At 49.1% G+C, this 23088-nt stretch overlaps 2 protein-coding genes across 10 annotated transcripts in view; one reads left to right on the top strand and one right to left on the bottom strand.

Annotated features, from left to right (window-relative positions):
• Positions 1–116: 116 nt before the first annotated feature.
• Positions 117–10309, bottom strand: si:dkey-23o4.6 (retinol dehydrogenase 13). Of its 7 annotated transcripts, XM_044206745.1 has the most exons (8): positions 6997–7674; positions 6062–6196; positions 4508–4699; positions 4266–4427; positions 4059–4178; positions 2219–2423; positions 819–949; positions 117–630 (listed from the first exon to the last, which is right to left on the bottom strand). In XM_044206745.1, exons 1-7 carry the CDS (start codon positions 7133–7135, stop codon positions 844–846), a joined length of 1059 nt encoding a protein of 352 aa, XP_044062680.1. In that variant the 5' UTR covers positions 7136–7674; the 3' UTR covers positions 117–630; positions 819–843. The 7 variants fall into 7 exon arrangements, with proteins under 7 accessions (XP_044062680.1, XP_044062683.1, XP_044062685.1 ...); XM_044206748.1 differs by lacking the exons at positions 117–630; positions 6997–7674 and adding an exon at positions 10180–10309 and having other exon boundaries at positions 817–949; XM_044206750.1 differs by lacking the exons at positions 117–630; positions 6997–7674 and adding an exon at positions 10141–10270 and having other exon boundaries at positions 817–949.
• pogzb (pogo transposable element derived with ZNF domain b) overlaps positions 10195–23088 on the top strand; it is a 25499-nt gene continuing 12605 nt past the window's right edge. The window contains exons 1-15 of one of the 3 annotated variants that reach the window (XM_044206738.1): positions 10195–10333; positions 11034–11152; positions 11344–11400; positions 12174–12415; positions 13962–14055; positions 14147–14329; positions 14434–14547; positions 14984–15191; positions 15298–15449; positions 16933–17033; positions 17109–17255; positions 17799–17933; positions 18086–18288; positions 19369–19518; positions 21333–21392. In XM_044206738.1, coding sequence (XP_044062673.1) covers positions 11038–11152; positions 11344–11400; positions 12174–12415; positions 13962–14055; positions 14147–14329; positions 14434–14547; positions 14984–15191; positions 15298–15449; positions 16933–17033; positions 17109–17255; positions 17799–17933; positions 18086–18288; positions 19369–19518; positions 21333–21392 — 1961 coding nt within the window. In that variant the 5' untranslated portion in view covers positions 10195–10333; positions 11034–11037. The remainder of the gene's footprint in view (positions 10334–11033; positions 11153–11343; positions 11401–12173; positions 12416–13961; positions 14056–14146; positions 14330–14433; positions 14548–14983; positions 15192–15297; positions 15450–16932; positions 17034–17108; positions 17256–17798; positions 17934–18085; positions 18289–19368; positions 19519–21332; positions 21393–23088) is intronic. The other 2 variants (XM_044206739.1, XM_044206740.1) reach the window with 2 other exon arrangements.

Below are 23088 nucleotides of genomic sequence, written 5' to 3'. Positions count from 1 at the left end.
AAACATGAAGGAAACAAAGGAAACATGAAGGAAACAAAGGAAACATGAAGGAAACAAAGGAAACATGAAGGAAACAAAGAGAACATGAAGGAAACAAAGGAAACATGAAGGAAACAAAGGGAACATGAAGGAAACAAAGGGAACATGAAGGAAACAAAGGAAACATGAAGGAAACAAAGGAAACATGAAGGAAACAAAGAGAACATGAAGGAAACAAAGGGAACATGAACGCTTCTCTGGAGGAGAATCTTGAAACTAAAAAAACGTTCAGTCCGACCTTCATTCAACTTTTAAAAACACCTGTGACATCACTGCAGGTCAAATGTCAACAGTAAAATACTGTCCAATCAGGCAACACTGTAGTTCATACATACATACTCTCACAACAACCACAATGTTTTTTATCACATCCTCTGAAAACTGACAACTATTTTTCCTAACATCACCATAAGTTGCTATTTTCATTAAATAATAATGAATTTACGTCCTCAGCTGTTTAAAAAAAGTTTGGGTCCATATTTTTATAAACGGACAAAAAATACAAATTCTCCCAAATATCTTGTCTTCTTATAATAATGATTTAATTATGACTTACAACGTGAAAATAATAAAACACCACACTAATTTTTGATGTACTCAGTTAATGACATAAAGTTGTGTTATTGATTATTATTTATCATATTACTGCTGAACTCTGATTGGCTCCTGTCAGCTGTCACCCACAGTGAGTATTTCACTGATGCTCGTCGTCGACCCTTCCTCTGTCTGACCTGATGGGGGCTCTACAGTCTGTGGATACTTCACTTCCTGTTTCCCTGCTGCACACAGACATCAGGGTCGAGGTCAGCATGTGTCTTTTAATCCGACCAATCGGGCGCTCTCCTCCCACAGCTTCCTCGCCACCACGTCATCCTGCCCCTCTGGAGCTGCTTCCTTCTCTGCACAGTCACTGAAAACAAACACAAATAAACTTGTTTCTGTGACTTATGAGGACATTGCGTTGATTTAAATTAATAGGAGGTCAGTAGATTCACTGGCAGTGAAATAAATCCACCTGAATTTTTCACGTCAAGTTCAACTTTGGTGAACTTTGACTCATGAATTCACCCTGTTGACCAATAGCAAGCCGTCCTGACAGAGCTGAGCTCTGAGTGGACGGAGAGCCAGAGAGTCCAACATGGAGGACGCTTATTGAAGCTCCTCTGTTTAAACTGCTCCACAACAGAAACATGGTTTACACAGTTAGGAGACTGGAGGACATGCTACAAATACGGCTCTTGAATACACTGTGAAGTTAGTGTCCTGATTGATAGTTCATACTAACTGAGAGTTAGCTAGCTTAGCTAGCTGGGAGAGGTTGTCAATGATGAACAACCCTGAAAACAAAATGTCAGGAGGGAGGAAGCGTCCAGTAGAAGCTCAGAGAACTAGCTTGACAAACTAGTGCTACCATGTTCCTGGCTGACTAGCATGTTAGCCGCTAACAAGTGTGCTCGCTGCTGAAATTTCTCTTTAGAGACATTTGGAATTGTTTCAATGCGCTTTGAAAAGTTGAAGTGTCAGTTTAAGTAAAAGCAATGAGTGAACTTGAAGAGAAAGCACTGAAAAGAACTGAAGATTCAGGGTGTCAAGCGGACGTCCTGAAAGAATTAGAGCCAGTTCAAGACTAAAAACTCAAAGACGGAGTCAGCTGAAGTGTCGGCTGAAGTGTATGCACTGAAAGCAGTTACAGTAAATTGTGTATGAACAGTGGAAGCTTTAGCAGTGAGAAGAGTTGAAGTTTCTTTTGTTAAAGGGTGAAGCAGTGAAGTGTCAGCTGAAGTGTAAGAGATGAAAGCAGTTGAAGTGTCTGTTAAAGTGTGAGTTAATAAAACCGGTGAATGGCTCTCCTGTGGTTTTGAGGACAGTTAAAATGTGACCTTGTGTGAGAGGACGAGTTTTCAGTGGTGAGTGGTGATGTCACTGCATGACAGAATAATACACACCCATTTTAAACTCTGAAAAACTCTAAAACTCAAACACCTTAACTGTGATTACAGAAAAACTATGAAAGTTATGAAAAAGCAATGTGATACAGTACAAAGGGTGGAGACTAGTTTAAAGTTTGAATGAAGTTTCTAGATAAATGTTTGTATGAGAATAAAGAGGTTTAAGAAGTTGACATCCAAAACCTCCCTGCAGGTGTGTTTTTGTATTTCCAGACCCCCCCCCCTCCTACCTGAAGTATTGTCCGGATCGTTCCTCCAGGCCCGGCGTCACGGCACAGTACACGGTGGTCTGACTGCCCTGACTGGGAGTCTTCATGAGCAGCAGGGAGGGGAGGCTCAGCAGCGCCCCCAGCAGGGGCAACCAGCCCTGAACGTGACGACCCAGTTCGGTCCTGATCACACCCGGGTGGAGACAGAATGACGACACACCAGAGCCTGAAGGAGAGACACCGAGGTCAGTATCAGGAGGTAGAAACGACGGGTTTATAAGAGCTTCGGTCATCTGAACAGCCAATCACATCCCAGCTCTGAGGCGACTGCAGAGTCTAAACGAGCCTGAGTTAAGCTGTTTTACAACTTCTCACATGCAGCAGTGACCACAGCTACCGCTGAGTCACCGGATCGCTTGTTCTTGATGTTGCTCTTAGTCGTTTCTTTTTCTACCGTCAGTTCAATTTTAGTGTCGTTTTTTACTCTCTGTGCTTTCTTTACTAAAACGTGGCACCGTTGAAAATAGAAAATCACATAAATGTTTCAAACAACATTAAACTGACCATGTCTTAAGAACGACAAAAATCTAATTCTTCCAGCTGAAACCCATCGACCAAACAAAATCAGCCACCAACCAAAAAACACATTTTATTTACTCCGAGTGTTTCCGGTGTTTAGTGTTTGCGGGGACCTCCGAGTGTTTCTGGTGTAAAGTGTTTGCGGGGACCTCCGAGTGTTTCCGGTGTTTAGTGTTTGTGGGGACCTCCGAGTGTTTCTGGTGTTTGTGGGGACCTCCGAGTGTTTCTGGTGTTTGTGGGGACCCCCGAGTGTTTCTGGTGTTTGTGGGGACCTCCGAGTGTTTCCGGTGTAAAGTGTTTGCGGGGACCTCCGAGTGTTTCCGGTGTTTAGTGTTTGTGGGGACCTCCGAGTGTTTCTGGTGTTTGTGGGGACCTCCGAGTGTTTCTGGTGTAAAGTGTTTGCGGGGACCCCCGAGTGTTTCTGGTGTTTGTGGGGACCTCCGAGTGTTTCTGGTGTTTGTGGGGACCTCCGAGTGTTTCCGGTGTTTAGTGTTTGCGGGGACCCCCGAGTGTTTCTGGTGTTTGCGGGGACCCCCGAGTGTTTCTGGTGTTTGTGGGGACCTCCGAGTGTTTCCGGTGTAAAGTGTTTGTGGGGACCTCCGAGTGTTTCCGGTGTTTAGTGTTTGCGGGGACCCCCGAGTGTTTCTGGTGTTTGTGGGGACCTCCGAGTGTTTCTGGTGTTTGTGGGGACCTCCGAGTGTTTCCGGTGTAAAGTGTTTGCGGGGACCTCCGAGTGTTTCTGGTGTTTGTGGGGACCTCCGAGTGTTTCTGGTGTTTGTGGGGACCTCCGAGTGTTTCTGGTGTAAAGTGTTTGTGGGGACCTCCGAGTGTTTCCGGTGTTTAGTGTTTGCGGGGACCCCCGAGTGTTTCTGGTGTTTGCGGGGACCCCGAGTGTTTCTGGTGTTTGTGGGGACCTCCGAGTGTTTCTGGTGTTTGTGGGGACCTCCGAGTGTTTCCGGTGTAAAGTGTTTGTGGGGACCTCCGAGTGTTTCCGGTGTTTAGTGTTTGCGGGGACCCCCGAGTGTTTCTGGTGTTTGTGGGGACCTCCGAGTGTTTCTGGTGTTTGTGGGGACCTCCGAGTGTTTCCGGTGTAAAGTGTTTGCGGGGACCTCCGAGTGTTTCTGGTGTTTGCGGGGACCTCCGAGTGTTTCTGGTGTAAAGTGTTTGCGGGGACCTCCGAGTGTTTCTGGTGTAAAGTGTTTGCGGGGACCTCCGAGTGTTTCTGGTGTAAAGTGTTTGCGGGGACCTCCGAGTGTTTCTGGTGTAAAGTGTTTGTGGGGACCTCTGAGTCGTCGGGCTAGTTCTCTGGAGAACAGGACGTTGGCCAGTTTGCTCTGTCTGTAGCTCTCCAGGGAACTGTACGGCCTCCTGCTGAAGAACAGGTCATCAAAGTCGATGTGACCTGAAGAATTAGAAAAACATAATAAGCCATCAAAACCAACAAACATCATAAACTTCACAGAGAAACATCGGGGGTCAGAGGTCGTACCACCACGGTGGGCGATGGACGACACGGTGACCACGCGGCTGGGGGCGGAGCTCTTCAGCTTCGGCAGCAGCAGATTGGTCAGCAGGAAGTGACCCAGATGATTGACGGCCAGCTGAGTCTCAAAACCGTCCTCCGTCAGCCATCTTGGACACATCATCACTCCTACAGACAGACAGGCAGGTCAAGAGAGAGAGACGGGTAGAGAGAGACAGACAGGTGTACAGACAGACAGGTGAACTCACCTGCGTTGTTGATGAGGATGTCCAGTCTGTCTTCACTGTCCAGGAAGTCTTTAGCGAACTGTCTGACGGAGTAAACGGAGGCGAGGTCCAGGTGTCTGATCACCACGTTACCATTTCCTGTCGACTGCCGGATCTCCTCCGCCGCCTGCTCCGCCCGGGTCAGGTCCCTGCACGCCATCACCACCCGGGCCCCTGCAACAAATCAAACACACCCATCACCCCCTGGGCCCCTGCAACGAATCAAACACACCCATCACCCCCTGGGCCCCTGCAACGAATCAAACACACCCATCACCCCCTGGGCCCCTACAACAAATCAAACACACCCATCACCCCCTGGGCCCCTGCAACGAATCAAACACACCCTGTCACCACCTGATTTGTTCCAGGGGCCCGGGTGGTGACAGGGTGCGTTGGATTCAACACACACACAGGAAGTATTAATCCTTGTAATCAGCTCAGATGGTTTCAGCCTCTCTGAGATTTACTGAGCGTTACTGCGACCTCTGACCTCTGGTGATGTAAGCATGCTGTCGGAGTGTGTGTGTGTGTGTGTGTGTGTGTGTGCGTTGGACGGCATTAGAAATACAATCTGAAGTCTGTTCACACTGTAAATGAATTGTGTGAAAAATGCAGCATGTGACCTAAAATCAGTACATTTTTGAGTGAAGTCTTGTGGTAATGATGGACCTGATGGTGAGACGTTCTGCCGCTCAGAAAACAAAAACATCAAATAATATAGTTTTAATTTGAAATAGTCACATTGACTCACATTAATGTTCTGCACACTAACTGCCAACATACAGTAACATTAGCATATAGTGAATACTCATTAAATATGTATTAATTCAACTCTACATACTAACAGTATACAGTATGTACTATATACTCATTTTCATAATACACCGTTTTTGCAGTTAATAATAACAACAATAACAAGAAATCAACTGGACGAAACAAAAGAGTCTGAAAAACCAAACAAACATGGCTGCCTCACATCAGCCAAAGTTTGTTGACAAGCACCACAGTCCTTCTTCTCAGGGTCCTAACTCTGTCAGACCTGAACTCACAGACATGAAACTCAGAGGATGTCCCAGAGGACGTCATCGTCTCTGACGTCCGTCCAGAATAAACCTCCAGAAACCAGCTGAGACGCCAGAGGAGAAAGCGGCTGCAGAACCTGCCTGAGAATCCTGCTGTTTCTAAGTTTCCTTCAGTCTCACAGTGATCCAGAGACAGCTGTCTGTCCGTCCACGGGTCCACTGCAGACAGGAGCTGCTGACTGCTGGTTCGGCTGCTCTGACGGGACAGTCTGACTGCATGTGAACAAGGTAAAAAAAACCTCAGCGCACCTCACTTGAAAACCCCTGCCATAGAAACGTATCCTAAATTTAACAATTACCAAAACATACCCAACCCCCACCTTTACCTCGTGTCTTAATCGTGACATTAATGATGGACGCTGTGGGGACGTTTGTAGAGTCCCCACAATGTGAGTGTGTAAACAGATTTATGTCCCCACAACACGAGTAATAAACACACACACAGCCTGACCTCTGCGTGCCATGTCCCTGCCGGTCTCTTTGCCGATGCCGGTGTTCGCTCCGGTGATCAGAACCGTCTTTCCATCCAGACGAACCGAACAACGACACACTCCACCTGCAATCCACCTCCTCAACACTGCCACACCTGTACACACACACACACACACACACACACACACACACACACACACACACAGAGGCGCCTTCTGTTGTTTCAGCTTTTAAAATGAATTTGATAAACTTCTCAGGACTTGAGACAGCTGTGTTGCTCACTTTGTTATAAGGAGAAAATTGTTTTTATCTTCTTCAATAATTGTAAAAACACTGTGTATTTGTCTATTTTACAACATACCACACATTAAAAAGAATACAAATAGGAACGCTGGTGCCGGTGGAGGGAAAGAACAATAAACACTGAGTTAATTATCAGACAGGAAAGAGGCAGATCATGACGACTGAAATACAAAATAAGAGAAATGAAGTGGAGTCAGCAGAAAACAGGAACGCTGAGTTAATGACAGTCAATCCTCCGATAATCAGCTGATTTAACTCAGTGTGTGCGTGAAGTTACCAAACGAGCCAACTTTGATTTGGTTCACGTATTTTCTTATTGTTGTTGTTCAGACTGACTTCAGACCAGCAGAGGAGGAGAGGCTTTAACTTTACATCGTCACAGTTTCTCAAACGTTAATGTACTTTAAGTACATTTTCCTTAAGTAAAGGATGTGAATACATCTACAGGTGTACCTAATAAAGTGGCCACTGAGCGTACACAGCCGTGAACAACACACACAGTTATATGCACATGCACACTTACTCGTTTAACCGTTTTAAATCTAAAAGTCCGGAGACTGAAAAGAAACGAGTAACTGAGCGTTTGCGTCATGTTGAGGTTTTAAAGTAGAAATCTAAACGCTTTGCTGTGAGTCAGAAGTAAAACCTTACAGATCAGCGTGACTCCCAGCAGAGCTCCACACCTCATCGCCAGCCCCCCCCGGCCCTCCTCACCCGGCCCCGGCCCCGGCTCCGAGCCGCCGCGGGGCCACGGCAGCACCAGGAACCCTCCCGGAGCTGCAGCTCTCATCCCTGCAGGTCAGACTGACGAGAGGCCGGGCCGAGCCGGGCCGAGCCGGGACAGATTAACTCAGATTACAGCAGATTATCCAGCACGGAGCTGCTCTGGGATCAGTTAGAGAACACGCGGACAGGAAGGATCACTCTGCTGACAAACACACGTCCGACATGTCAGCCTCACACGAACCGAGAGGATCAGCTCTCATCATCATCATCATCATCATCATTATTATTGTTATTATTATTATTATTTGTATGGAATGGAGAGATACAAATCTCATGAGATCTAGAGGCTGTCATAATAATTACTCATGTTTTCAGTCATCAGCTGCTAATTATTAGCAAATGTAGAAAATGTGTTTGAGCCGTTTCAGATCTGATATGTTAGTCGCAGCGATGCTGAAATAAAGTGAACATCTGCCGCTCTTTATTCTTCGTCTGCTGTTTCAGATACGAGCAGAATTTGTTCGTTACAGAGAAAAGAAACTGAACACAGGTGCGTCAGTGAGAGGGACCCAGGTGGGACGGTGAGGTCACAGGGAGCAGAGGTGAAGAAGGTGCAGGACTTTAAGTACTTAGGGTCAACGGTTCAGAGCGATGGAGACTGTGGAGAAGAGGTGAAGAGGCGAGTGCGAGCAGGTTGGAGCGGGTGGAGAAAAGCGTCAGGTGTGTTGTGTGATAAAAGAGTCTCAGCAGGAATGAAAGGAAAGGTGTTGGAGACGGCGGTGAGACCAGCGATGTTGTACAGCTTAGAGACAGTGGCACTGAAGGAAAGACAAGAGGCAGAGCTGGAGGCAGCAGAGCTGAAGATGCTGAGGTCCTCTTTGGGAGGGACGAGGACGGACGGGATCAGGAACGAGGACATCAGAGGGACAGCTCATGTTAGATGTGATGAGATAAAGTCAGAGAGGACAGATCGAGGTGGTTTGGACGTGTCCAGAGGAGAGACTGTGAATATATTGGTAGAAGGATGCTGAGGCTGGAGCTGCCAGGCAGGAGGTCTAGAGGAAGACCAGAGAGGAGGTTTATGGATGTAGTGAGAGAGGACAGGAAGCTAACTGGTGTGAGTGAAGAGGACGCAGAGGACAGGGTTAGATGGAGGCACATGATTCGCTGTGGCGACCCCTGAAAGGGAGCAGCCGAAAGGAGGAGGAGGAGGAGGAGGAGGAGGAGAAGGAGGAGAAGGAGGAGAAGAAGAAGAAGAAGAAGAAGACAGAGAAAAGAAACTTTCTTAACTTTTGCTTAGTTTGTGTATTGCAGGAGCAGAGCGTCTGATCTGCGTCTCTGTCGGTTGGAAGATCAGTTCGAGCAGCAGACAGACGTCTGTCCGAGTGAAAGCAGAACTGTTACTGGGAGGTGGACATCGTGTCTGCGAGACCTGAGCCACTTCCTGTTTGCAGATTAGTGAAAAACAGGAAGAAGCCTGATTTCAACGGTCCGTCTAAAGTCCGTTTGAGTTAGTGTAGTTGTCAGGTGAAAACACTGAACCCTACTGCCTGAACCCGCCGACTGAACCAATCGCTCTTTTGGCAAAACCATCAGCGCTTCTCACCTGTTCAGACACAACTGGCCAACACGTTTTCACTGCGATGCACCTGTGCTGCATGACGCTGAGCACAGGTGACAAAAGTCAAACACAGTTAAAGCACAGACGTCACCACCTGAACACGACGACTCAAAACTGATCCCACCTGTGGCGAATGACGTGAGGGAACATGTGCAGTAAGCCAGCTCTGAGAGCGCTGGTCTGTGAGGCCCTGCAACGGATAGAAACCTGAGAGGAAGAGGAGGTCGAGGCGGTCAGCGAAGACCAGGATCAGTAATATCTGATGAACTCAGAGCGACTGGGACTGACCACGTTCCTGTCCGTGGTGTGAGCATGAGGGAGGCTGGACAACCAAACACCAGCAGAGTCACTGTGTCCACCATGACCCCAAGATTTAGAGAAGAGAACAGACATTATAGTACAGTATGTAAATGTTGACAGACAGATGTATGACATGTTATATCCTGTACGACAGTACACTGTCAGTAAATATGTTTCAGTACATCACTGCACCAATATACTGCAGTGTTGTAATGGAGGGCTGGTCTAACTGTTTGTAGGCCTGGTATTCATGGATATGTCTGTACTGTATTTTTACATGAGCTTCCTGCACACCAGCGGCAAACGCATAAGATTTTGTCTTTTTGTCCGAGTGCTAAATGCAGTTTTTTTGTTTTGCAACATGCATTTAGCCCACAGTGAACAATAAACATTTATTTCTCCAGCTTCATGTCCCGAGCCTTGTGTTTTCTATTGTTCTACGTAGCGTTTAGCGGCTGTTCAGTAGTGTTTTTAATTTTGATCGACTCGATTTGACAGCACAGTTCAGTTCTGAGCACAGACTGAGCTGTTTTGAGGTGTAAGTTTGGTTTTTGCAAGAAGAGTCTGAGGTTTTGTGAATGCAGCTTGAAAATTGTGTTTTGTGTTCACAGTTTAGAGGAAAGGAGAGCAGCTTTCAAGAAACGTGTCTTAGCGATCGAGAGAAACTGCAATAAGGCGCACTTTATTCCTGCTGGTCGGTTTTTGTCGCTTCTGAACTGAATTTGCTGTTTGTTCTCTGAACTACGGTCTGAGAATCTGAAATGTGAGAAGCAGCGCAGAGAACAGAGGAACTGGCCTCTCCTACTGAACTTTAGATGAATGAGATGGCTGCATGTGACGGGAGAAGACAAAAATCACTGGAGTCGTTTGTTTTGCTCCTGACGTCACTGTCTGGCTCCGCCCCTCCCTGAAACAGCTAAATCAAAATGGCGCCCTGCCCTGACACTGGGCTGTTGTTTTGGCGCCTCTCGGCCGCCATGTTGATTTGTTGTTGTGTTTGTTAGTTTGGCTGCTGTTGCTGTCGCGGTCGGTCCGGTTTACCGGAGTCACACCGGCCGCAGCGGAGCTTTTTAACCCCCCCAGCCTGAAAACCCGCAGCTCTCCGCAGCTGGATGGACTTCACTTCCTCCAGAAAAATTTCCACTGACCAATGAGAGACGGCGCCGTCTGAGAGGGAAGTGACGTACTGCAGTTGTGGGCCAATCCGCGGCTCTGATACCGACAGCAGGAGGAAGACCCGCCCCCCGCCTGTCCGCCTCCGGTCGAACCGAAGCGCGCCCGGAGAAGAACCGTGCGACCCTGTCCGTGCTTTGCTGTCCCGCTCCGCAGCTCCAGCAGCAGGTAAGGCCGGCACGGGTCGGTCCGGTCCGGCCCGAGTTAACACGCAGGCCCGTTCCGCTGGCCCGGCAGGTACATTTAGGGAGCGCTTAGTCTGCAACAGCTAGCTGCTGCCGGCGGGGCGGTGCAGGCAGCGCGAACGCACCGCGGCTGCGGGCTGAGCTGGGTCTCCAGCCCGGCTCCGGGTTCACGGTCCCCCGGGTTCAGCTTTAACCGGGTTCACTGTTCCCTGTAGTGTTTCTTTACCCGCGCGGACTGAAAGTTTCCTCCCGCCGGACAGGAGCGCTCCTCCTGCGGGGAAAGAAACAAAAAGCCCGGAGAGGAGCCGGAGGAGGCGGCGCGCCCCCTGCGGCCGCAGCGGGACATCACACGCCGCACTGCCGCTGCTCCCGCGCAGGCTGCGGGTTTAACACAACTTTATTTACAAGTACACCGATAACAGATGCACCTGAACGGCTGGAAGCATAACAATGTGTCCAGATAGTATAATATAATAATAATAATAATAATAATAATAAGAGTAGCAGTCTGACCTGAAGTGAAAGCTCCAGAACAGCTACTAAAGGGTTTTGCTGTTTTAAAGTTCGAACCTGAAGCTCAAGTTTAATTCAGTCAGATGTTTCCGGCTGTTTGTGGTGTTTTACGGTGATGATGATGATGATGATGAAGATCGTGACCTGACAGTTTCTTATGGTTTCCATAGCAACATGGATACAGAGCTGTTTATGGAGTGTGAGGAGGAGGAGCTGGAGCCATGGCAACAGGTGGACGACAGCGTGGAGGAAGACGAGATGGACTTCATCGACAACTACTGCGAGCCAGGTGAGAAACACACACACACACACACAGACACATACACACACACACACAGACACACACACAGACACACACACACAGACACACACACAGACACACACACACAGACACACACACCGACATACACACATACACACACAGACACACACACACACACGGCGTCCTGAGGAGTAATACCTGTCTGTCTGTTTCTCTAGTGGAGGATTCTCTTCCAGCCTCTGAGACTCCGCCCCCCATCACACCTGCTCCAACAGGTATCTGTGTGTGTGTGTGTGTGTGTGTGTGTGTGTGTATCTGCCGATTATTGAGTCGGGTAATCGCATAAGAAATACTTTTGCTTTATTAAAGAACAATTGTAAATATGCAAAAGAGACAATAAGACAAGTCTCTTAAAATGAGAAAAATCTACATTTTTATTTCTTAAATTACAAACAACAATATTATCTGTCAACACTGAACCATCAGAGCCGCTTCAACAAGCTGCTTCTGCTCTAAAACGGTTTCAGAAGTACGAGTTTCCGCCTGACGACAGCTCAGTAACGCCTTCGCTGTCTTCTTCGTGGCTTCTGTAGGAGGCAGTAACCAACTGTGACATCATCATCATCATCATCATCATAACCTGGATGAAGCTCAGGCCTTCACACACTGACTGCAGCACTTTAGTTTCTGTGGTTAATAACTCGGGGTCAGAACTGATTCACGTTGCTAACGAGCCGTGACATCTCGCCATAATGAGCGCGGCCGCCGGCCTTCATCCACCGTGCGTCGCGTCGCTCTGCGGACCGGAAGCAGAGGCGTCGAGCTGTTGAGGTCGGCCGGTCCGGTTCACGGCGCTGCAGATCATTTGAATCCACGATTTTTAGGAATCGAGTCCCTCGAGGAATCGTCTCAGCCGTCAGGCAGTGACCAGAAAAAAACTCGTACATCCGGGGTCGGGGGTCAGGGGGTCAGGGGGGTCGGGGGCCCCGGGCCCCGCGTGGTCATGACATCCTGAACCGCCTCTCTCATGTGTTTTTCTGTTTTTCAGCTTCGTCTCCCGTACGGATCGTCTCCTCCTCTGTGATGCCGCCTCCTCCTCTTCCTCGCTCCATCATCACCTCCTCCTCCTCGCTCTCCCGTCTCCCCGTCACCTCCACACCCGCCGCCGCAGCCCCGCCCCTGATGGCTCAGGCCCCGCCCCTCATCCTGACACAGACAGCAGGTGGAACGTTCCTCCTCCCAGCAGCCCCTGGGGCAGGCAACGCCCCGCCCATCCTCCTCACCACACAGGTACAGAAAACAAACGCACCCTCTGCTGAAGGTTTTTACACTTCCTGTTAGTTTGTTTTTGTTGTTCTGCGCGGTGCGATGCTAACTGTGTTCACACAGACGGACCTATCGCAGCGGCTCTCTCTCGCCTCTCAGCTCTCATTGGCCAGTTACTTTCTCCCACCGTCACGTTTCCACACAGTGTTCTTCTTCTCGTAACTCGCTGAAGTTCCATCTTTGGAGAATCCTGAGGCCGTTCATCGGGTTTTCCTCCATTTTGTTTGTAGTTCTTTTATGTAGCTGAGCAGAAAACAAGCTTCTGTTTTCTGGGGGAATCTGAGCCAGCTGATTGGCCGTCACTCCGAGGATGTTTGTGTAAACGGGGGTTAGCAGCAGGTCGGCGGCGCAGCCAGGAGCCGACGCGTGAATCGGGAAAACGTCAGAATCTGCTCCGAGGCTGAAACACGCTCGTCTGGTCTTCCTGTTTGTTAAAAGCTGCGTTCTGTACCGGCCGAAGGCCCGAGGTCGTGAGGTCGTGAGGTGTTTGGGCACATTTTGGATTTAAAAACGTACTAATAGAGGTGACAGAGGTGAAGTTTCCGATGTTTTGTACGCCATCGCCCAGAGAAAACACGCTGCGTTCGCTCGCAAGCCTTCGTGGCTTTTTTCTCTCCGGTCAGACTGAAATCCGACACCGACCTTCGTCGAGGTTAACGCTCAGCTTTGCGCTGAAGCAGGAGCCGGTTTTTATCTGCTGAGCTGAGAACCGGATGTGATCCTGAAGATCTCCACCTCCAGCTCGAAGTCCGGGTCAGCGGAGGCGGGACGAGGTCGCCGGCTGGCTGAAGCTGCAGACCCGAGAAACTGTGCGACTGTCAGCTGACTTCTGTCATGTGACACGTTTCTCTCCATCTCATTCAGATGACAAACGTTTCAGATTTGAGGACAGCGGAGGTCGGGCGTTTGCAGGCGGCGAGGTGCGGAACATGTGGAGGAAAGTTCCTCAGGATCGTTTCGCACCTGAAGGACCGCCCGACGCGCTCGTCACACCTCGACCTGCAGGACTCTCGGAGGAAGTTAAATCAGTTCACCAACAGGAAGAGAAAGAGGAAGTCCGACGCCGGAGAGAGAGACGAAGAAGAAGTGTGGCGACGGAGCGAAAGAGAGGAAGACGAGACAAACGGATCGTCTGCTGGACTGAATGGACTTTAATTTAAACGAACAGCACAGAACATTATGTGTTCTTTGTTTTTATGGCTGACTGAGCCTCCGTGTCAAACCGTCAGCAGGCGCGACCTGTCGCACGGATCCGGCTCGCGGTCCGTCAGGCGCAGGATGAAGGGCTGATGATGTCACTGGTGCCACGAGGTCATCGGCAGACTTTGCTCAAGGGAATCACCCACAATGCATTGCGTTGTGATGTTAAGACAGAGATGAGGGCGCGACGTACACAAAGACAAAACGTGGCAGCAGTCAGCAGGTTGGCGCTTCTGTTCCGTGTCTGTGACGTCACTGTGACGTCACTGTGACGTCGCTGTGATGTCGTGTGTTTGTGTTTACCGTACAGGGTTTCCCGATGCAGACGGTGATGAACCACGGCACCCCCCTGCTGCTGAACTTGCAGCCGGGTCAGACGGTCCAGCCGCTCACCCTGATCCAGTGTAGGACACCTGAACTCCGTCAGACTAATCAATAAGAAATATGATCTGATTATTGATCCCAGCTGATCACGGCTGTGTCCTGTCCCCACAGCCCCGTCGTTAGGTCAGCTGGTACGGCCCAGTGTGGGCGTGTCCCCGGTCCTCCCCCAAGGCCAGACGGTCCAGACCAGATCGGGTCCCGCCCCCTCAAGAGGCCCTGCCCACCCGGGCTCCGCCTTCACCGCCATGCAGCTGCCCGCCACGCTAACCATCCGCACCAGCACACCAGGACCAGGTCAGTCAGACTGGACATAAGAAGAAATGTGACCAGAACTGATCAGGTTGATTGAGTGATAAATTGATTGATTGGTTGATTTTTTTTTATTTATTTTTTTGCAGTTAACCTTCAGATGACCCAGGTGGGTGGAGCTAACTCCCTGAAGCTGGCAGCTTCCCCCGCCCTTCCCTCTGGCTCAGCCAATGGAGTCACCAGAATCACTCCGTGCAGCAGCGGTAAGTATCAATACTGATATCAATACTGATACCGATACTTTGACTTTGATCGTGGTTCCTAACAATACTTCTTTTCAAAAACATCTTTACTCGCTCCACAAAAATCTGACGAACTTTTAAATAACCCATTTTTACAAATAAAAATCGCGCGAGGAATTTAGTCTTTGATGGAGATCGATACAGCTTATCGGTTCCTTTGATTACTGTTCAATAAAAAGAAAAAAGTCTGAATAGAATTGACATGTGAAGGGTTTCAGCACCGGTAGAGGGGCTGCTTGGTCTCAGCGGTCTCGTGGTTGACGACCCTTTCGACCAAATAGTTCCTGGAACCTGAACTGGCGAGTTTCGGCATCCGGCTCGCTGATGGTGTGACTGCATTGTTACCACGGTTACCACTCTCCATGACAGTTTGTGTGTGTCTCACCTGGTCCGGCAGCTCCCGGTCCCACCCCTTCTGTCGTCATGACCCCCGGCGTGACCGCGGTGCCGACCTCTGACCCCCCCAGGGTGGTGATGACTGTGGAGGAGTTCTACTACGGGACGTTCGAAGGCGACCTCAGTCTGAGGAAGCCGCACCCACTGGGAATCAAAACCTCCACCTTCACCTGCCAGATCTGCACGCACCTCGCCGAGAACAACCTGAGGTGGGACCAGCGAGCACCTGAACACACCTGGACTGTCTGCATGCACCTGCAGTGGTCTGTATGTTCACCTGTGTGTGTGTGTGTGTGTGTGTGTGTGTGTGTGCAGGTTGATGCAGCACATGCTCCAGCACTCGGAGCTGATTGGAGGAGGAGGAGGTGATGACAGGAAGTGCTGCAAGTTCTGTTACCGGCAGTTCTCATCTCCCGCTCAGCTGCAGAGCCACCAGGAGCAGGTGCATGGCCCCGCCCCCTCCTCCTGTAAGAGCCACACCTGGTCACACACCTGAAAGCTAATGTGTGTTCTGGACTTGACTTGGATCTTCTGTTTCCCACAGAATTAGATTCTGGTGGTGGCAGCTGACCTGCCCTGCTTCTACGTCTCACCTGTTCTGTTGGCTCCTCCTCCTCTCCCTCCTCCTCCTCCTCCTCCTCTCCCTCCTCCTCCTCCTCCTCCTCCTCCTCTCCTACATCTCTTCCTTCTTCATCTCCTCCTCCTCTTCCTCTCCCTCTTCCTCTCCCCCTCCTCCTCCTCCTCCTCCTCCTTCATCTCCTCCTCCTCCTCCTCCTCCTCCTCCTCCTCCTCCTCCTCTCCTACATCTCTTCCTTCTTCATCTCCTCCTCCTTCTTCATCTCGTCCTCTTCCTCCTCCTCCTCTCCCTCCTCCTCCTCCTCTCCCTCCTCCTCTTCCTCCTCCTCCTCCTCCTCTCTCTCTCCTCCTCCTCCTCCTCTCCTCTCCTCCTCCTCCTCCTCCTCCTCCTCCTCCTCCTCCTCCTCCATCTCTCTCTCTTCCTTCCTCCTCCTCCTCCTCCTCCTCCTTCCTTCATCTCCTCCTCTCCCTCCTCCTCCTCCTCCTCCTCTCCTACATCTCTTCCTTCTTCATCTCCTCCTCCTTCTTCATCTCGTCCTCCTCTCCCTCCTCCTCCTCCTCCTCCTCCCCTCCTCCTCCTCCTCCCTCCTCCTCCTCCTCCTACAACTCTTCCTTCTTCATCTCCTCCTCCTTCTTCATCTCCTCCTCCTTCTTCATCTCCTCCTCCTCTCCTACATCTCTTCCTTCTTCATCTCCTCCTCCTTCTTCATCTCGTCCTCTTCCTCCTCCTCCTCCTCTCCCTCCTCCTCCTCCTCCTCCTCCTCCCTCCTCCTCCTCCTCCTCCTCCTCCTCCTCCTCCTCTCCTCCTCCTCCTCCTCCCCCTCCTCCTCCTCCTCCTCCTCTCCCTCCTCCTCCTCTCCTACATCTCTTCCTTCTTCATCTCCTCCTCCTTCTTCATCTCCTCCTCCTTCTTCATCTCCTCCTCCTCTCCTACATCTCTTCCTTCTTCATCTCCTCCTCCTTCTTCATCTCGTCCTCTTCCCCCTCCTCCTCCTCTCCCTCCTCCTCCTCTCCCTCCTCCTCCTCCTCCTCTCCCTCCTCCTCCTCTCCTACATCTCCTCCTGACGCTCTTGCTGCTGCTTGTGATGGGAACAGCAGCTGTTTTCAGCGTAGCTTAGTGAATCATTAGAACAGTTCATTAAAAAGATCCGTTCGGTGCCGGACCGGATCTGCGTGGTCCGGCTCCGCTCCGCTCGCTAACTTGGACAGAGATATCGTTTGCAGACAGTGAGTGTAGCCTGACGTTAAGCTAGCTGTCCTGCTGTGGAACTTGACTTGGGAATTGTGGGTCTCGACCTAAGACTTACCTTTCTTGACTTGATTTGGGACTTGTTGGTCTTAGCGTTCTGGGGCTTACCTGTCTGTCTCTCTCAGGTATGTGTCGTATTTGTGAGTGGGCGTTTGAGAATGAGCCGGCCTTCTTGAACCACATGAAGTCCAACCACAAACCGGGAGAGATGCCCTACATCTGCCAGGTGAGTCTGACTCCTGGCCACTGACCTGGCCCAGTGTTCGTCCTCAGGCCTCATTAACTCAGGTGTGACTTGCAGGTGTGTTCCTATCGCTCGTCCTTCTACTCGGATGTCCTGCAGCACTTTGCCAGTTTCCACAGAGACTCTCGCTTCCTGCTGTGTGTTTTCTGCCTGAAGGTGACCAGGAACCCCGCCAGCTACCAGCAGCACCTGCTGCGACACCAGGTGAGCACACACACACAGACCAGGTAACCACAGACACCAGGTGAGCACACACACACACAGACAAAACTTTTGTCATTTATTTTGAAAATCTCTTATTTCTTACTAGAAATATTTGTCTCGTTGCGGAGTTATTTATTGTTATTTCTCTTAGTGCTTCTCTTCCTGTGTGCACTGACGTGACACTGAGCAGCTGTAACGAAAGAGTTTCCCCTCAGGGATCAATAAAGTATTTCTGATTTTGAAATGTAAACGTTCACCAGCGGCTCACGCTCGTACGATCTATAATTCTTGGGGCTAACGCAGCTAGCATGGTTCCGCTAACAGACAACAACAGTCCCATTAACAAAGCTGCTGCGGCGGAGCTCTGCTGCGGCGGAGCTCTGCTGCGGCGGAGCTCTGCTGCGGCGGAGCTCTGCTGCGGCGAGTGCATTGAGCCAGTTGGACAGTAATTATTTCAGAAATATACCAAACGTCACAGGGATTTTTTGCTTAGTTGATTAATCTGTTGCTGATGTTAGTCCGCCTTCTGTCTCGGTGTCTCAGATCAACCAGGCCTTCCACTGTAACAGGTGCCGTCTTCAGTTTGTCTTCCTGAAGGACAAGATGCAGCATAAACTGGAAAACCATCGCAGCTTCCGTCGACCCACTCAGCTGGAAGGACTGCCGCCGGGGTCAAAGGTCAGCTCAGTGTCCGCCCTCAGCTCCTTACAGGGGTCGTTTTGACTCACGACAGCTTGTTGCTGATGGACCCTTTTCTTTTGTTCACTTTCAATCAAAATAAGTGTTTCCAAGACCCTGTCAGTTCTTAGTATTGATCCATGTGTCTCCAGGTCACTATCAGGACCTACGGGAAGATCAGGCCTCCGATGACATCAGCAGGGAACCGGCTGCTTCAGAGCCCCTCCTCCCTCATCCAGCCAATCAACATCAAGACGGAGCAGCAGAAGTCTCCAATCCAGAGGAGCCCCGTGCTCTCCAAATCACCTCGATCACCGACGAAGAGGCCGATCAGCCGCAGATTCCACATCAGCAGGTGTGGCGTCATTTAAATAGCATAAATTAGCTTCTTCTGTTGTGTCTCATATTTAGAGTGGTTTGTTAACAGTTGATCGTAGAAAAGGTTTCAGTCGTAGTCGTCTGGACGCTGTTTTCAGAATCAAGACGTTTCGGCTCCCATCCGGAAGTCATTCTCAATTGTGAAAAAATGGGACGGGAACTCAGAAATTTAAGCTACTCTGTGTTACATAAGCCCCGCCCTCAGGAAGGAGTCTACCTGAGTATCTGTTGTTTACCTGCCTAGTTTCACCTGAAACTGACCTAATAGTTGATGAGGGAGGTGCAGCCAGAAAACAACAGGCCTGATTACTGATTACTGGGCCATCATGGAAACTATTAGGTCAGTTTCATTTGAAACTAGCTAATCAACAGATACTCAGGTAGACTCCTTCCTGAGGGCGGGGCTTATGTAACTCAGAGTAGCTTAAATTTCTGAGTTCCCGTCCCATTTTTTCACAATTGAGAATGACTTCCGGATGGGAGCCGAAACGTCTTGATTCTGGAAACAGCGTCCAGACGACGACGACTGAAACCTTTTCTACGATGGACCAGTCCTGGACGAATGAGGGACGACACCGTCTCTGTTAAAAGTTGAGTTAATGAACCACACTTATTATTATATTACATTTAAGATTTTCTAAATCCATATTATCGGTGTTGATATTAGATTTTACAGTGTGAGTGCAGCCTCACAGCTGCTAGCATGGCTTCAGACTCGTAAGCCTCATTTCCTCGGCTCGCTTTCAGTACCAGGTCATTTTCTCAGTTTCGTTTTCCACTGCAGATAGCTCCCCCTCAGAGTGGGCGGGACTCTTAGCTGATCGTCATAGCGATGCCACGTGAAACTTCCGTGACATCATCAACGTGACACACCTCTTCACTGTGTTTTAACTCCGCCTTTTAGCAGCGCGAGGCGCTATCCACAACAGAACAGAGACGAGGCATCGCCTGGTCAGGGCCTCTCGACTGTTGGATGTCGGTCAGTTTGAAGAGAAACGCATCGTTGTATCTGAGTTGACGTCTTGCCTTAAATATCTGCTCTGCTCGTCTCCTGCAGGAGTCCGCCGTGCGATGCCGACCGGCTGGTGTGTTTGGAGTGCGGAACCGACGCCTCCGACTTCTCGGCTCATTACCCGACTCACGTCCACTGCCTGCTGTGTCCGTACAGCAGCTGCTGCTCCAGAGCCTACGCTGCCCACATGATCCAGTACGTGACTGCAGTGATACAGTAATACTCACAGTACTGCAGTAATACTCACAGTACTGCAGTAACACTTACAGTACTGCAGTAACACTCACAGTACTGCAGTAACACTCACAGAACTGCAGTAACACTCACATTAATACACACACAGTACTGCAGTAATACTCACAGAACTGCAGTAACACTCACAGTAATACACACACAGTACTGCAGTAATACTCACAGTACTGCAGTAATACTCAGTACTGCAGTAACACACAGTACTGCAGTAATACCCAGTATTGCAGTAATACTCACAGTACTGCAGTAACACTCACAGTACTGCAGTAACACTCACAGTAATACACACACAGTACTGCAGTAATACTCACAGTACTGCAGTAACACACAGTACTGCAGTAATACCCAGTATTGCAGTAATACTCAGTACTGCAGTAACACACAGTACTGCAGTAATACCCAGTATTGCAGTAATACTCACAGTACTGCAGTAACTCTCACAGTACTGCAGTAACACTCACAGTAATACACACACAGTACTGCAGTAATACTCACAGTACTGCAGTAATACTCACAGTACTGCAGTGATACTCACAGTACTGCAGTAACACTCACAGTACTGCAGTGATACTCACAGTACTGCAGTAGCACTCACAGTACTGCAGTAATACTCACAGTACTGCAGTAACACACAGTACTGCAGTAACACTCACAGTAATACACACACAGTACTGCAGTAACACTCACAGTACTGCAGTAACACTCACAGTACTGCAGTAATACTCAGTGATACTCACAGTGATACACACAGTACTGCAGTAATACACACACAGTACTGCAGTAATACACACAGTACTGCAGTAACACTCACAGTAATACACACACAGTACTGCAGTAAAACTCACAGTAATACACACACAGTACTGCAGTAATACTCACAGTACTGCAGTAACACTCACAGTACTGCAGTAATACTCACAGTAATACACACACAGTACTGCAGTAACACTCACAGTACTGCAGTAACACTCACAGTACTGCAGTAATACCCAGTATTGCAGTAATACTCACAGTACTGCAGTAACACTCACAGTACTGCAGTAACACTCACAGTACTGCAGTAATACTCACAGTAATACACACAGTACTGCAGTAACACTCACAGTACTGCAGTAATACTCACAGTACTGCAGTAATACTCACAGTACTGCAGTAACACTCACAGTAATACACACACAGTACTGCAGTAATACTCACAGTACTGCAGTAATACTCAGTACTGCAGTAACACACAGTACTGCAGTAATACTGATACTCACAGTAATACTCACAGTACTGCAGTAATACTCAGTGATACTCACAGTGATACACACACTACTGCAGTGATACACACAGTACTGCAGTAGTACTCACAGTACTGCAGTAACACACACAGTGACACACACAGTACTGCAGTAATACAGTACTGCAGTAACACTCACAGTACTGCAGTAACACACAGTACTGCAGTAACACTCACAGTAATACACACACAGTACTGCAGTAATACTCACAGTACTGCAGTAACACTCACAGTACTGCAGTAACACTCACAGTACTGCAGTAACACTCACAGTACTGCAGTAATACTCAGTGATACTCACAGTGATACACACAGTACTGCAGTAGTACTCACAGTACTGCAGTAACACACACAGTGACACACACAGTACTGCAGTAGTACTCACAGTACTGCAGTGATCCTCAGAGAGACAGCAGCTGTCAGATTTCCAGTGATTGATTATTCTGATTTATAATCTCTTTGTTGTTTGTTTCAGTCACCATGTGCCGCGGCCCAAAGACAAAGCTGCTCCTCTGCACAGACTTCCTCCTCCATGGTGAGACCCACTACTGATCACTTCTGATCACTACTGATCACTTCTGATCACTACTGATCACTCACTGATCACTTCTGATCACTACTGATCACTTCTGATCACTCACTGATCACTCACTGATCACTACTGATCACTTCTGATCACTACTGATCACTCACTGATCACTCACTGATCACTCACTGATCACTTCTGATCACTACTGATCACTCACTGATCACTACTGATCACTTCTGATCACTTCTGATCACTTCTGATCACTCACTGATCACTCACTGATCACTACTGATCACTCACTGATCACTTCTGATCACTACTGATCACTCACTGATCACTCACTGATCACTACTGATCACTCACTGATCACTCACTGATCACTCACTGATCACTGCTGATCACTACTGATCACTACTGATCTCTGCTGATCACTACTGATCACTCACTGATCACTACTGATCACTCACTGATCACTGCTGATCACTACTGATCACTACTGATCTCTGCTGATCACTACTGATCACTCACTGATCACTTCTGATCACTTCTGATCACTCACTGATCACTCACTGATCACTACTGATCACTCACTGATCACTTCTGATCACTTCTGATCACTACTGATCACTCACTGATCACTCACTGATCACTACTGATCACTCACTGATCACTTCTGATCACTACTGATCACTCACTGATCACTACTGATCTCTGCTGATCACTACTGATCACTCACTGATCACTACTGATCACTCACTGATCACTCACTGATCACTGCTGATCACTACTGATCACTCGCTGATCACTACTGATCACTTCTGATCACTCATTGATCACTACTGATCTCTGCTGATCACTACTGATCACTCACTGATCTCTTCTGATCACTGCTGATCACTTCTGATCACTCATTGATCACTACTGATCACTCGCTGATCACTACTGATCACTTCTGATCACTACTGATCACTCATTGATCACTTCTGATCACTCACTGATCACTCACTGATCACTGCTGATCACTACTGATCACTCATTGATCACTACTGATCACTCATTGATCACTACTGATCACTCACTGATCACTCACTGATCACTACTGATCACTCGCTGATCACTCATTGATCACTTCTGATCACTACTGATCACTCACTGATCAATTCTGATCACTCACATCAATTCTGATCACTACTGATCACTCATTGATCACTACTGATCACTGCTGATCACTACTGATGACTTCTGATCACTCGCTGATCACTCACTGATCACTTTTTGTCTGTCTGATTGATCTGCAGCTGTTTCTGCATGTCTGAACTCGGTCTTGTAGTTACTGTAATAATGGCGTCAACAGCAATGATTCATTGATCCATCCGTCATCGATCGATCCTTCAGACGCTGGGCGGGAGGCGGGGCTCACCTGGACGGGTCACACACAGACCGGGTTCACATCCACTGGCCCAGCCGGTGGGTTCGAGCCCAGAACCTCGTTGCTGTTCGAGGTGCAACGAATAAAAATCAATGACCAAATTAGTTGCCGGCGAATGTAATTATCGATTAGTTTGTGACGCCACGGCGAGGGAGCGTTTCGCTGCAGCATCGGCGAGGCTGACCTCGCCTGGCGCCGGAGCTTCGGTTACGCCTGCTCGTCTGAAGAGGAGGCACGCTATTGGCTGTCTGGGCGACGAAGACTCGTCTCGCT

This window comes from Siniperca chuatsi, linkage group LG9, assembly GCF_020085105.1.
Source record: "Siniperca chuatsi isolate FFG_IHB_CAS linkage group LG9, ASM2008510v1, whole genome shotgun sequence".
NCBI classification, from domain to species: Eukaryota; Metazoa; Chordata; class Actinopteri; order Centrarchiformes; family Sinipercidae; genus Siniperca; species Siniperca chuatsi.
The sequence above is the reverse complement of the archived record's forward strand: the minus strand, read 5'-3'. Positions and strand labels throughout refer to the sequence as shown.

Excerpts from the sequence above, each read along its gene's own strand:
- si:dkey-23o4.6 (XM_044206745.1), bottom strand. The coding sequence starts at position 7,135 with ATGAGAGCTGCAGCTCCGGGAGGGTTCCTGGTGCTGCCGTGGCCCCGC. Across the intron at positions 4,179-4,265 it reads GTCCATCGCCCACCGTGGTG|GTCACATCGACTTTGATGAC; the intron begins GTACGACCTCTG and ends CTAATTCTTCAG. Across the intron at positions 950-2,218 it reads CGATCCGGACAATACTTCAG|TGACTGTGCAGAGAAGGAAG; the intron begins GTAGGAGGGGGG and ends GTTTGTTTTCAG.